This window comes from Ambystoma mexicanum, chromosome 4p, assembly GCF_040938575.1.
Source record: "Ambystoma mexicanum isolate Mex_15411 chromosome 4p, UKY_AmexF1_1, whole genome shotgun sequence".
NCBI lineage: Eukaryota > Metazoa > Chordata > Amphibia > Caudata > Ambystomatidae > Ambystoma > Ambystoma mexicanum.
Window position 1 is genome coordinate 814,315,725 of NC_090927.1, and position 15,159 is coordinate 814,330,883.

At 45.2% G+C, this 15,159-nt stretch overlaps 1 protein-coding gene across 2 annotated transcripts in view; it reads left to right on the forward strand.

The window, feature by feature from the left end:
- The window catches only part of SLC35A1 (solute carrier family 35 member A1), a 383,699-nt gene extending 373,460 nt beyond the window's left edge, over positions 1–10,239 (forward strand). For both annotated transcript variants that reach the window (XM_069606380.1, XM_069606381.1), the window contains exon 8: positions 9,365–10,239. In XM_069606380.1, the coding sequence (XP_069462481.1) occupies positions 9,365–9,498 (134 nt within the window). In that variant the 3' untranslated portion in view covers positions 9,499–10,239. The remainder of the gene's footprint in view (positions 1–9,364) is intronic.
- The last annotated feature ends 4,920 nt before the right edge of the window (positions 10,240–15,159 follow it).

Sequence of the window (15,159 nt, forward strand, 5' to 3'; positions counted from 1 at the left end):
GGGAAAGGGCATGTAGTGTTTGGGTGGTTATGGTCACTAGGATAAGCATGTGCGTAGTCTGTGTGTGGGGGTAAAAAAAAATAAACCTGTGTACTCCCCCCCCCCCCCCTCATATTCATATTCACATCCCATCTCTCTATCTGTTTTGGCCTAACCAACAAATAGGCATGAAAAAAAGATTACCTCTGCTGTTTCTGGTCTAGCATGATGAACCACACATCACGACAGCTACACCACCCGTGTTCCCTTATGGAGATACGTTTAAAGAGGTGGTGATAACACGGTGATAACACGCTCGCAGCCTGCTGGGGCAACAGCAAATACTTCCCATACTCCCTCAAAGAAGGTGTAGCATTAGAATGTAGCCCAATGCCATAACATTGAAAATAAAGTTAGACGAGTGCATGTCTTCACAATAAGAAATGGAAGCCAGTATTTATGGGAGGGTCCAGGTGGAATCCTTCTGTTTCCTATCCCAATCCCAGACATCTGGCAATGTTATGTTTTCCTTTTTAGTACCGTAGTACAGCGCAACTAACACCAAAATAGAGTAGAGACTGCGATCAAGCAAAGAAATTAGAAGAGCAAAGTTTTAAAAGCCCTTCTAAATTGCAAATGAACAGCTGTAGAGCGAAGTGCAATAGGCAGAGTTTGGAGCTTGGATGCACCCAGGAACTTTCACAGTCGAGAGCAGCCAGATGGAAGCGACATCAAAGGGTGCCTGCCCTGTGATGGAACAAGCAGTGTCCACCAAAGGTCAGTCATGCCCGAGTGACAAGTACGGGAGGCAGAACCTCCAGAATCAAGCCCAGCAGGCAGAGGGCCCGCCGAAGTAATGCGATGCATGCGGTGGGGTGACACCCCATGCCCAGGTATGCCCAGTGATAAGCTACGTGTGCGTTGTGGAAGACAAACCGTTTTGCCACGATGTGCAGGGCCCCACGGCCAACCGGGCAAACCACACGGCCTACGCGGCCCCGCCTGCGGACGCAAAAGGTTGCACCGGTTGAGGAGGATCGCAGGTCTGTCCAATGAAGGGCTAAAAGAGCGGCCAGCATTAAGGATGTTTTCTTCATTTCCGCCGCCTAGACAGACGGCCCCGGCCCACGAAGGTGGCCGAGATGCTAGTAAAGACTAGTCCATTCTGACCGGTACCGGGGCGTCGATCAATGTCAGGCCGGCAACGCAGTTCCGAGGAGGTCAAGATCTGTGTGGACATGAGACTCCCCAACAAAGTGATTTGCAGAGATCGCCATCCCACGCCCACATTGGATGACATTTTGGCTGACCTACAAGGAGCAAAGGTGTTCTGACACTTGACCCCAAGACCGGGTACCCCCCGGTCCTGCTTCACGAAGATTCAAGGCCCATCACCACTTTCTATTCACATGTGCGGTTGTTTCACTGCCGGCGGCTCAGTTTCGGCGCGTCGTCAGCCGCCAAAGTCTTCCAGCACACGATCAATGGCGTGTTTGCAGGGCTGTCAGGGATCCTAAACGTGAGTGACGATGTCCTAATTTTCTCAGTCACATCAGGATCACCTACCACGCCTCACGGCAGTCCTTGAAAGGCTCACCCAACAGTCTGACTCTGAACAGGAGAAAGTGCAAGTTCATACAATCCAGCATAGATTTTTTGGGCTTTGTTTTCCATGATGGCGGACTGTCACCTGACCCTCAGAAGCTCAAGGACATAAAAAAAGCGACAGCCCTGGGGTCCCCCTCCGAGGTGAGGAGCTTGGCATGGTCAATTTATGCGGATGTTATCATTCCCAATTTGGCCACCATCACTGAGCAGCTGTGAGTATTGACGAAGAAAGATCAAGATTGTCCATGGGGGTCGCCCAAGTGCAAGGCCTTCCTGGCCACAAAGGAGGATCTGGCCGCGGATACCACAATGGCATACTTTGACCCCACTTGACCCACAGAGCTTGTGTTTTATGCTAGCCTCGGTGAACTCGGTGCCATCCTCCTGCAGGTCAACCAACGGGGCAGTCGAAGGTCAGTGCTATATGTCAGCAATGCTCTTACCCCCACAGAGAGCTGATACTCCAAAATTGAATGGGAAGCCTTGGCTGTCTTATGGGGCATTAGGCACTTCTGCATCTATGGACAGCCAGTGACCGTGTTAACCGATCACAAGCCTCTCGTACCCATCTTGACGGGGTCTGCCCCTCGACTGCCCATCCGGTTGTACAGTTGGCTGTTGCAGCTTCATGAATACGGAGTGACTCTGATCTTTCATGCAGGGGCAGACACCCCTGCCAATTACCCTTCATGCCACCCTACTGGACCGGGAGAAGACCCAGCTGCAGATGATGGGGACGCAGTGGCGTTTGTCCCTCGGCCCCTGTCCCTTGCATTTTTGTCTCTGATGCTGAAGAGAATCAGACCAGTGCTTTTCAATTTAATAAAGTGACGAATAGTATGGTTTCAACTTGGCTATTGAAACTTAAGTCTGCCTCTCCTATTGATCGGATCCCTCTATAGATCATTCAATCCATTTCAGATGAGACCATTACTTTTTTTTACCACTGCTTTGCAAAACTCCTTCTCGACAAGACTCATACCAGGGTCCTTGAAACATGCAGTCATCTCCCCATTGTTGAAGAAGGCACATCTTGATCCTGCTGATTGAGGCTATTGTGACCCAACAGTTCTCAGACTTTTTTTGAATTAAACGGTCTCCTCTACCTTTTTCAATCTGGCTTTTGGTCGTGCATGGGCACTGAGTCGGTTATCGTCGCAATTATGGACGACATTGCTTTGCTTCAAGACCGCAGAGAGGTGGGAGCTTGGATTCTCCTAGACCTTTCTGCAGCTTTTGACACTATTTATCATGAGATTCTCCTTCAGAGTTTGGAGAAGGTTGGAGTGTCGGGTGTTCCGGCTCTGTTGGTTTGCCTCTTTTTTTGGCAGACCACCTTAGACGGTCTCTCCCCCCCCCTACCCAATTTTAAATCAAGCTGTGGGGTCCTTCTACGGAAGCATTGCTGTGGACAAGGAGCAGCCACTGGACCCGGCGCTCACCCAGTTTCTGCTGGCCTACCAATGGACCCCTCACTCCATGACTGGCGTGTCGCCGGCGGAGGCGTTCCTGGGACACAAGATGAAGTCGCTAATTCCTGACCACGAGTCCAGGGCACTCGTGGTGCCTGACCCAGAGCGGATGAGGGAGGCCCAGGAGCGGGACCAATGACAAAGACTGAGCGGTGGAGATTGGGCCGCAACCAATGGAGGTCAGAGATCTGGTGCTCTTCCGCAACCGGTGCACCGCCCACAAGCTGTGCCTACCTCATGAGGCGACCCTGTGGAGGGTTGCTGAGAAGAGGGGGTCTGTGGTCAAAACAGTGAGAGAAAGGGGGTCCCTGATGAGGAATAGCAGCTGGTTTCGCTGCCCCCCACCCCTGAAACTCGAGATCGAAGCACAGAGCCGGCTGATGAAGGCCCGGCGACGGCACCAGGAACGCAGAGAGAGGAGCTGAGAGGCGATGAGCTGGTAGTCTCCCTGCCTGGCTGTGATCCATAGGAACAGCGATCCCGGTACCCCAGTGGTCCAAGAGGAAGCTGCCCGAGACTACAGGACTTCTATTGTGGGGTAGGGTTGTCTCCAATGCACCTGTGACCGTTCTGGGTTGTGTTAAATGTTTGTTATGATGGATGGGATGTGATGTAGCGAGCCACCAAGTCAGGTGACGGCTATGCCATGTGTAATAAATAAAAGGGGACCCTGCCACGTTGGACATCAGTCACAAACAATACACAGTGATATCGGTGTCAGACTTATTCCAGGAGGTTGCATCGAGGATCTGGGCCCTCATGCTACCCCTCCTCCCCCAACAGGTTGTTCCCTGCACCAGATTAAGCAAGGCAGCCATTGTTATTGTTTCAGCGCCGCCGGACGGTCCCATCATCAGGCATTGGTTTCACTGTAAGATCAGTAGGAAGCTAGTCAGATGGAGGGGCCAAACTGACTGTACATACCATGTGTACAAGATCTGGAAGTGTAGCATTTGTGCGCTCGTGTAATGCATCCAGGGCTTTTTGACAATTTCCAATGTTATTCTGAGCTAGGGCAGCGCTTAGGCCCAGGAGCAAGGGCAACACATGGGAGGTAGCGCAGTGACATCCTCTCCCCCACACAACACCTGGAACTACACTGCACACACACATACACCAACAACCTTGTTGAACCATTGTGACGGCAACACGCTGCATTCGTCACAGACTCCTGACACAACACGTTAATTGTCTGCCACTTATTGGAGTACCTGCATAAGCCATAAGGGACTCTGCGTAACGAGTGTAGGTTACTTCAACTAAAATACACTTTCCTATGCAACACATCTTCCAGACAGGAGCTGCTGCTGTCACTTGATGGGAGTTCTATGAAAAAGCAGGCCTACCTTCAGTACCAATTGCTGAGTTATCAATCAGTGTAGACATGTTTCCCTATGATGATTTAGGGATGGCGTTGTGCTTCCATTTGCGTTCCACAACATTTAGTACGGAAAACAATGCAGGAAAATAATTATTAAAACAAATAAACGCTGTACCTCTAGTCCTCCAAGCAGAAGCATATCATAGGTTTTCCTCCTCGTTCTTTTATTTCAGAGAAATTAAGGGTCCCATGTTTCACTTTGTGGCCGCACCATATTAAGTCCACATTTCCTGACCTCACAAGGTCAGTCATTCCAACCCCCTTGCCTCCAAATCACAACCACCAACAAGTTCTGCATATCCAAGTGTTTCCCTTTTGAAACTGGTAACATCACGTACATTCAATCCTTATCCTTAGGCCGCGTTATGCAGATAAGGTACCCTTCCCTATTAGATCTTATTTAACCCTCTCTTAGACCTATCCACACGAAATACACACTATACAAGCAGATGTATCCATCAGCCCAAGAGATGGCAGAGGTAGTTGGTAAAGGGGATATAGCCGGGAAATTAATTGAACACAAATGTTGTATTAACGCATTGGAAAACAGAAAATGCAAGATGGCGGCAGTGTTTCTTACACTGACTAATTCGCAAAAAAAATGGATCCCTTTTTTCTACGGTAAGTGTAGGGACGTCCTAAAGATTCATACTGTCTTAAGCAAATGAGCAAGGGGGTGAGGGAACTAATTCCCATTCGTAAATCGCAAAATAATCTGAACCTACATTGATTTTGCCATTTAAAGTCACAGAGGGGCGATGGCTTCTAAAGCCGCTATTAACTATGGTTCCCTGTGCCGTTTTAAACATCAATAATTAAACAACCCTGACTTTCATTATGGGTGCTATTTTCGGCTTGTTTTCAGAGAGGTTCCTTAGAGACAGTCATCCAAGATGGCCACAACCATGGAAGATTTCAGAGCAAAAAGAATTCCCGAGATGGGCAGGAATGGGTGGGATTAGCCATAGGGATTAGCATGGCTGGTGGCAGGGAATGGGAGGGATCAATAACCAACCAAAGAAAACCAAAATCCACTGTGCGCCCCCCCTCAAATGTCATTTGTGTGTGCCCCTTGTCACAAGCCCTTCTCCCTATGTACACATGAATCAGTATTTTAATGCAATAGATTAAACTATTATAGGTGTCGCAAGCGACACCTAATGGCCCAAACTAAGAAGACATACTCACTTTTGATGCTTAGCTGGTGCTTGAGCATTACTGTTAGTCTTGTCTCATAGGTTTCAATTTAGTGCATCCTTCTGAGGCTACATAGATCACTCACAGGCAAAGTTTAGTGACGCAATCCGCTTTGGCTCAAAGGTGGAGGTTTAGTGCCAATAATAGTTTTACTTTTTAGTTTTAACCCCAGATGGTTCCATGTATATGGGATGTTGCATACAACAGTGCACACGGGGAGGCACTGTTAAGGATCCCAATCGGGTGTCACACACTGGACCAGGACACTTGGTCTTAGCCTGGAATTTGGTGCTCAACAGGAATGCTTTTTCTTTAATTTCAACGATTCTAATTGAGCCGGTACCCGACCCGTCTCACACCCCCTTTTACAAATACCCTGTGTCACAATAGACCATGAACCAGGCTGGTTGGTGAAAATACAATATTTTATTTATTTTTAAAATTCACACACATTTTAATATTGGGCAGCAATCACCAATGGGGTGATAACGACAATGGAAATGAAAGCAATGCACTTAGTTAACCTTCTAGTATAACATATTCAAAGCACAAATGAATAGGAGCACTTTTTCAATTAGGATCGATGGCGCCCACGTTAAGGTTTCCCCCTGCAATGTTCCCTCAACCCACCAACACATTCTGAGTGGATAGAAAGAAGCAGCAGGTAGTCAGGGATAAGGGGCAGCAAACGGAATCAAATGAAACCCTTTGCAAAGGCCTAAAATGACTCCGATTTTGACAATTAATTATATGTATATTTAAGTCATGATATGCATATGTTTTATCACAGTAGTAGGGATGTTATATCACTAGCAACTAGAAGGTAAGGTGTCACAAAAGCATACAATTCACAAAGCAGGTTAAACTTGAAAAGACAGTGCAGCCAAATGCACACATGGAAACATTGCATTTACACTTTTTCAACTTTAAATGTTAAAAACGTTTTTTTACAGAAAACTGATGAAAAACACTGAATTAGAATGCGGTATTTGGGCTGGGGAACAGATGTACATCACAGTGATAATGTAGAGGTGAAAGAAGAGGTACAGCTGGTGAATTGAGAGAGATTTGGAAGGTAGAATGAGGTTCGTTAGGAAAATAAAGCAGTTAAAAATGAAACATCGTTTTTGAAAGGCACATTTTACTTAAACTAAATTATTTAGACTATATTGTTAAAGAGGGAAACAACAAAGTAAGATCCAAGGTTGATTTGTGACGTCACCCTTGTCACCCCAGCATACAACTGTATGTGGAAATTAGTTTGTTTACTCAAAATATGACTAAGGAGTTACTCGAGGAGATGAATGAAAGAATGGTGCCAACACTAGAAAACAAGAACAGGGTGCACAGAGAATTAGAACAGTCTAGAAAAGTTGGGGTAGGCTGTGTTATGGAATGTGGGATACTCAGTGCGCTCTTGAATTTTGGGGTTTTGGAACAGTCGGAGTTCTGGTGACCAAAGATTTTGGTCACCGGATAACGGAATCTCCTGGCAAAAGACAGCTCGGCAAAGGTCTGGTCAACGGATAATCTGGACAGCTGGATGGCAGGGTTGCAGCGGGCATGAAGTTAGTCGGCAAGAAGCCGGTCTGGTTTCAGGATGCTTCCCAAAAGAATACAACAGCTTCTCCCTTTGGGTATTCGGATTTTTACTGGGGTTTCAGGATGGATGCCTTGCTGGGATGGTCAGCAATGCTTTGGCCTTGCAGTGGGATCTGGAATCAGCTATGCTTTGGCTTTGCAGTCGGATCTGGAATCTGGCAGGATGAATGTAGAAAATCAGGAACGCAGGAGCAGGAAATTCAGGAAAGAGTCTGTCTAGAGTGCTGTAAACCACTCTTATTTATAAGGCATGGTGACATCAGATGATGTGGTGGGGCAGGCTTAGCTAAGCACGCCTCTAAGCAACTGGATTGGTCAGGGGTAATGGTTGACGCCTTGCTCTCAGCTGGTTGGGTTTCAAGGGCATGATGTCAGATTTATGATGTGAGTTTTACAAGGTCCAGACCCCTCCCACTGTTACTTTAGCTAAAATCCAGTTTTGCCATAAATGGCACATTTGTACAGTTGTGGCATCTTAACAAATTACATAAGCAGGTTACATGTTTTATGCAGCACATGCCAGTCCAGCTCTGCATTCTATAACTTTATACGTGTGTGGATTATCGTTCGGCATGTCGGCATTGAAATTTGCAATGGCATCATGTATACTTTCCTTAGAATACCCAATTATCTGCCATTTCTGTTCCCAATATGGCCGAGAATGTTACAAAGTCTTAAATTAAATCCTCAAAATTACATTAAAACTTAACTTTTTACATTCCTGCAAAGCCCGGTTGCACAGATAAAAGTCTGTAAAGTTCTTATTAAAATAGCTGTTTAAACCAAATGGTCAGCATTGTCCTCCAGGTCATGCCTTTCCAGGCTACCCCCCTTAGCCCAGGGTCGGCATGGCTTTTTTCTTTGAAGCTTCTTGTAGAAGTAACAGGGAGGTGTGATTTTCTTTTTCACATACTCGTGTCCCAGAATTTCTATTGCGAAAGGCCTCAGCCCAAATGAAAGTCTGATCAGTATGTGAACTTTCTTTGTCTATCAGCCAAATGTCCTGGAAGTTTATGGTGGTTCCTTTTGGGGGAAGCCTTAATTTAGCCGGCAGGAAAAACACTGTTCTGGAGCTTGCAAAATCCAGCCAATGCAGTTTAATTCCTGTTTTTTTTTTTTAATTTTTTTTATAAATCAAAGTAAAGCCTTTTGAATAAGATCTCTCATATATTTCACAGCACAAACCCCTTCACATTGCTAGATAATTGCAGGGCCTTATCCAACATACACTTTTAAACAAGTGTTTTTCTTTATTTGCAAAAGTACATTTAAACATGTAGGGCTGCTAGCATTTTCCTTTCAAATTCGGTTTAGGATTCTCTCTGAATTCCCACATTTGAAACAGATGCACTGAAATTGACATAGGTACAGAAAGTCAGGGCCTCTTTGACGCATTGATCTTTGATATTTTGTAGCCCAAAAGTAAAGCATTTCCTGTGTAGCTGAAGTAAAGCTTCTTTTGATTCCTTCAGAACTAAACAACTGGCTGTCATTCAGTATTGTGATGAGGAATCAGAGGAAAAGCGCATCAGAGCGGCATCATTTTTAAATGTAAATATTTCCATTTTTCAATGGGAACTTTGGGCTTGCAGCAAAGCAGAGCTGCTTTTTCACTCCCCATTCTTTGATACATGTCAGAACCCCCTGGCAGGCTTTTTCAATGTGCCCCCTTGTTCCATCTTGCCCAATATGTGCTTGGCAAGATGGTGCAGCCATCTTTTTGTTGCTGGAAAACGCAGTTTTGATGTGAGGCAGTGGTGCTCACAGGAGCCAGAATAGCCGTTTAGCTGTTTCTGCTGAAATGCAGCTTTGTTATGGATGGGAGTACTGATGAGTGGGTCAAAGTAGCCCACAGCACTGGGTCCAGGGAGGCAGGTGGTGTACAAGGACAGTGTGCTCTTCTCTTGTGAAGGTGCTCCTTCAGTCACACAGCCGGCCATCCTGTCTCACTACATGGGGAATTTGCAGGGGACTTATGCGGCCATTACTTGTTGTTTTCTATTTTCAAAATAGTGTCTAGAAACGACCTATGAGGTAGTATTTTAGAGTAACAGAATTTCTTTTTAGCGAAGTGTGTTGATGTGACAATGCGTTCATAACTTAACATTTGTTTTCCTTTGTTTAGCTCCAAACTTCACTGTGGGCTCACTTTTGGTATGCCTATCCATCTACCTGTATGGACTTCCTCGGCAAGACACCACAAAGATCCAGCCTGAAGCCTCCTCTCAAAATCTGAAGGAAAAACTTCTTGTGGTGTGATGCTTGTGCGCAGGCACCCTCTGTGGATGGTGCCAACTAAAGGACTGGACTTCGAGACTTCTTTGCTTCTGTAGCCCATCAGGACTTCTTTTTGTATCTGCGGCCTTCAGTAGCACTGGAAGAAAGGACTTTGGGGGACTTAATGCAAGTTTTGGAGAAACTTCCTGAATGTACAATGCAGCACGTTCTGTGAGAATAACACCCCAAAATTGTCACTCTCATGGAGCAGAACTTGTATCTTGACTGTGTGGCTGTACTTCTAAGAACTTTTATAAATATTTCCTATTTTTTTGTTGAGGGGGGTGAATGTATCTAATTTTGTACATGTTGTTATTATTTTGGGATATAATGAAACATTTCTAATGCTGGAACAGTTTGGAGGATACAGTTCTTAAAATGTTCCTTCTTTCAAAAAGACTATTTTAGTTGAAGACCGGGGAAGTCCACTGATCAGCGACTTTCTGAGAGTATTTTTAATGCCTTGCCCTTTCACCCCTGTGCATGGATGTATCCATGTAACATTTGCATTTGTTGACATCCACTTGCATGTGTGTGAGAGAGATGTGGTCTTATACATTCCCCCACGCATCCCTTTTCATATGAATTTTATATTGACAGTATGATGGTCTATATCGCAAAAGGGAGACGAAGCTCAAATGTCTTGTGGAAACCCCTCCCATCGCTCATTTAAAACAATAAAATCCATATGGGATGGTCCATGTGGACAAGTATTTGTCTTTACACTTTTTCTGCTATTTCATTATCCTTTTATTGATTACATTTAAATGACCCGTTTAAGTCTGCGACTCCCTCTCACTCATTTTGATGCACCAACAGTGATTTGCCGTGTACTTGACCATTGGCTGCTTCTCGTGGTCCACAGAAGGTAATATGCATAAGATGTCCAGAGGTTGAATTTGCACCGGGTTCCAGTCATGCCTGCAGGGTTGCAGTCTTACTTGTTGCTTGACTGTAAAACTGGCTCCCCGTTCATCACTTTTCAGAGAAACTGATCTGATGCCATCTCCCTCTACTTCATATGTCTAGTCAGCACTGTTCTTGAGGGGATGGGCTTTACTTGCAGACATGGAAGGCAAACAAAGGATTCAAATTTAGTTTTTACAGACAGAAATATGATGGCGGTTACCTTTTCCCCACAGAAAAGGCGTCACTTGAATTTCAGATGTTTTATCTCGTAGGGCTCTACCAAATACTTTGAATGCAAGAAGAAAGCACTTTCCCTTTGTGTTTTAAATCTATGCAGAGTCCATTTTATCTAGTCATTTATTAATTGAACTGGTATTGGTGGGGGGCTGGGGACCCTCTTTTGGGTCGGGCCCTCAGTGGTGCTTAGTTTTCAGAACACAGCCGTGAGGAAGGTATACGTCCTGTAGAATAGATGCAGGACAAAGAAGCTGTATGAAAAAGGCACACACATCACAGCATAGACACATAGCTCATATTGGTAGCATTATGGAATGTACACGTGCTCAAACATCCATACAGGAGAAAGATTGGCAGCAACGAGGAAGATGCACATAGCATGGCATAGATGGAGGATACCGATTAAAAGGTATCGGGAAGGGGCACGTAACCAAATGTCTACTGACATTCAAAGAGGCAATGGTTTTCATTATCGCCAGTTAAATTATGAGAAATGCTTTTTTGAAGCGTGTATTCCGAGAACTAAATCACTTTTAGCGTTAAACAATTTTGACAGGATAGCTGATTACATTAGTTGCACAGTGTTTCTAGGATTTGGGACCAGTGTGCCCTTTTGGCACTTGACTACATTGTTTCACAGCCCTTGTTTTACATTCATGAATGTTTTAGTTTGGTGAACTAAGATAATAAATACTGTTTTGTAGCTCTGACTTGAAAAGTGCACAGACCACCTGATAAAACATGACATTTATTTTACAAACCTCTGTATAGAAAACTATATGCAAAACGAGAATGATTCTAGGAAGTTCTCCATTATATCAATTTGTGTGAGCCTTAAATCTGCCATCTGGGGTTTTCTATTTCATTTTCAAGCTTTAAATGCTCACAGCCCAAGGCAATGCTTGATAAGGTTTCCTGCCTATTGTCCTTGTTCGACTCAGACCTGTCGCTCGTTAATCAGGATGCAAAGAACATTTGAAATTGTAGAAAACAGCAAAAGTTTTTTGTCTAATGAGCAGACTTGCAGATAAACTCACCAAAGACCTGAAACATTTGGATGGCTCTCCTAATAGTTACCCCTGAGAACGTCTACGTGAGAAGATGTTTTTTATTTTAGCGTGCAAACTGGGCAGAAAACCCTCCATGTAGACGTGGAACTATAAAACGCAGGATGAACAGAGTAAGTAAAAGGGAGGGGCAAAAAAAGCTCCAACAGAACAAATTAGATCTTAAAGCTCTAAGAAACGGAAAACATTGATCTACCTTGTGTATAGTCGCAAGCAAATTGTTTCACATAGATGGACCGAATAATGCAAATCTGTGCTCACCCCTATTTTGGAATCTGTTTCTTGGAATATTTAATAGTTGGAAATGTTCAGATGGCAGTGATTGAGATGGTTTATGAAGAATGATCTCACTTTCATGAAAAGAAAGAGTTGGGCAATGGCCTAAGCCATGCCACCAGACTGAATGCACTCAACCAGTTCACCAGAATGCACAATATTGCAAACTGAGAGATTATTTGTCCAAGATCAAAGTATTACACAGTGGCTAAGCTTGCACATGAACTAGCACTTTCTGGTGGAGGTATGTTGTTTTGTAGCAATGTGGGTGTTACCATTGCCAAAGGTTATTACACACAAGTCGATCTACCTTAGACGGAGGAAAGGAGGAGTCTGTTTTGTGGCAAATTGGCACTGTGATCTGACAAATGAGCAAAGATCTCTGCTACAGTTGCTTAACATGCTTGTCAACTTGTACCACTCAAATGTATTAATATGCTTTTCAACTTTGCTTAGTGCATGTAATTAAGGTAATCTCCACCTAAATGTGAACATACTATGAGTTGTGCTGTTGTGTACATACAAATTGTATGCGCTACACTTAACACAGAATTCATTACAGATTAATGATTAATTGATCAGTTTAGACCTTAGTTCCAAACAATTGGGGAGCAGGATCAGAACCTTAGCATGGCATTAGAAAATATACTGAGATGTGTTTTTTTTTTTGGTTCAACAGGTGCATGTAGGGGGTCACGGACGCATTCCCATTTTTCCCTCCCATTAAGACCTCTCTGGGCTGAACATTCTGGGGAATTTACTACCGGAGGGAAAAAGGGAAAATTATGCAAAAAAGGAAAAACACAAAATAGATTCTTTAAAATCACCTGGCTAATGTAAGAAAAGGAGACCTAATTAATCTCCAGGGACCAAGGTAAAGATCTGGGGTGTCAGTGTACCTAGAATACATATGGCAAAGGGCACCTAGTCCATAGATTCACTGTCTTAGTATCTTTGAAGGCTGACTGTGTCAAGCAGGATCTCCTGGCACTTTTCTATGTAGAAGATTTGGTAAAGGTATCTTGATACAATGAGTTGTTCTGAAAGGCTTGTTTGATCAGGATGCTTCAAATGGGATGTCTTAACTAGCTCTACTGGTGGGGATGGCAGGCATAGCTGGGCTCGCAGAGCAGAAAATGATCTGGTGTGTGGTGTGCTTGCAGTCATGTGGAACGTCGCTTTTGACCCCCCAGGGAGTTGGCTATAACCTGCTAGCATATGAATTCGAGATACCTGTTCAGGAATAGCATTACAACCTTGAAAAGGGCACATTTGCAATTATTGCACAAGGGAGCTATATATTCTCCCACACATGAATAAGAAAACCTGTTTAGCGCATTAGTGGTCAATCACTTTACAGTCACAGAACATTATGCTAAAGGCTGACAAGAATAACATCTGGGAATTTCCAGAGTGCAGAGTAGCACTACGTGTACATTTTATTTGAGGGATTGGATTGACTAAGAGGAATACGGACCACATAAGCCCTGAGGAAGGCCATAAGTTGGCTCAAACACGTGTTGGCTCGTGTCATTAATTTTGAAATCAGAACATTAAGAGTTTCTTGACCAAAATAATTGAGAAATGTGAAGTGATTTTTCTAAGAATTACATAGAGAATAAGAGGAAGAGTGTTCGGTTGCAAGAAGTTTGGGTCGATTTAGTTGTATATTATTTGGTGTGTGAAGCATCCACCATTCCAGTCGTGGGGGGGGGGGGGTTGTTTGGACACAGCCGTATGTCTAGAAACTGTCTAATATTCTTCATAAGGAAAAGTGGAGCAAGTGCAGTACCAAAGTTAGCACCCCTGGATTTAACTGCTGCAGGTCTATAAAGATAATTCAGCTGAGCTGGAGTGCGCTCCTGTACTTCCATTCAAAGTTCACCTACAGGTACACATGCTTCTCAATAGATACTTGAGTAAGGGTCTTAAGTGCAGGTGAGCTTAAAGTTCTTCCTGCTGGTGTCCCTTTCCCAGAAACGAAAGGGATATGGTCTCTCTGTGCCCTGATCAAGGTCTGTTCCCCTATGGAAGAGGACTTTGAGCTGTCGACAACTCCAACAAAAATCATCTTAGTGGGTGGTTCCCATTCCATTTGTAGCAAACTACTAGGAGGGGATTGGTGCATTCTAAATCCTCTGATATCCAAAAAGGGTGACATCCGAGGGAAGTTTTCACCATCTTTCACTGCAATTCCTAGAGGCCTTGGCTCTCAGTCGAGTCATTTTGTGACAGAGAAAAGCATACTTTTGCAAAATATTGTTATATTTTTCCCATTCTCCACCCCAACGTCGAGTCACCGAACTTCCACACTCAACGTCGGCCCGGAGAAGAAATCGATCGTCGACAGCTGCATGACGGATTTGGGCCTTGGAAGGCCTCTGGCCTCGGCCCGGGCCTAGAAAGGCCTCTGGCCTCAGCCCTGCAAGTAGGGAGAGTGCGGGGTGGACATACTCTACACTCATTTGGTATATAGGTACATTCTTATATATTCCTACACCTAACAGCCCGCTGCCACAAGGTGCGTATGGAGGGTACCCCTTTCCAATTCTGCCCCAAGCGCAACCGCAAGTACCCTTGGGTTGACGGACACACCACGTGCAATCTCTGCTTGCCGAGGGACTACCCCGAGGCGAACTGCAGACCATGTAGTAGGTTTAAACCGAAAACACTTAAGGACGGTTCGATCGAGCGTTGGGCCCACCACGCCAGGCGTCAGGAGGCCATGGCAGCGGAGGGCGCCTTCAGCGATGGCAGCGACGCCGTGCTTTCAGACGGCGAGGGCAACGTGGCGTCAAGAGACAGCCGAGCGCAAGTCCCCGACCTCGGAAGGTCGTCAGGCAGGGTGGCTATGGGGAAGACCCCCGGCGACACAAGCGCTACCCACAGCACTTCCACAAAGCACATGAAGTCCAACCGAGACTCGACGCACACGTCGAGTTCTCGGAAAGAGGCACATAGAGAACGGTCCGAATCGGTGTCCTCTGGGCGTTCTCTGTCTAGATCGCCGCATGACTCCAGGCAATCATCCACTGTTGCCAAGAGTGCCTCGCTCCCCAAGGTAACGAAGTTCGATCGTCGGAAGACAAAGCCGTCTTCCATCCCCAGACCGCACTCCAGGAGTCGGCGCCCACAGACCGCGTAACGACGGCTC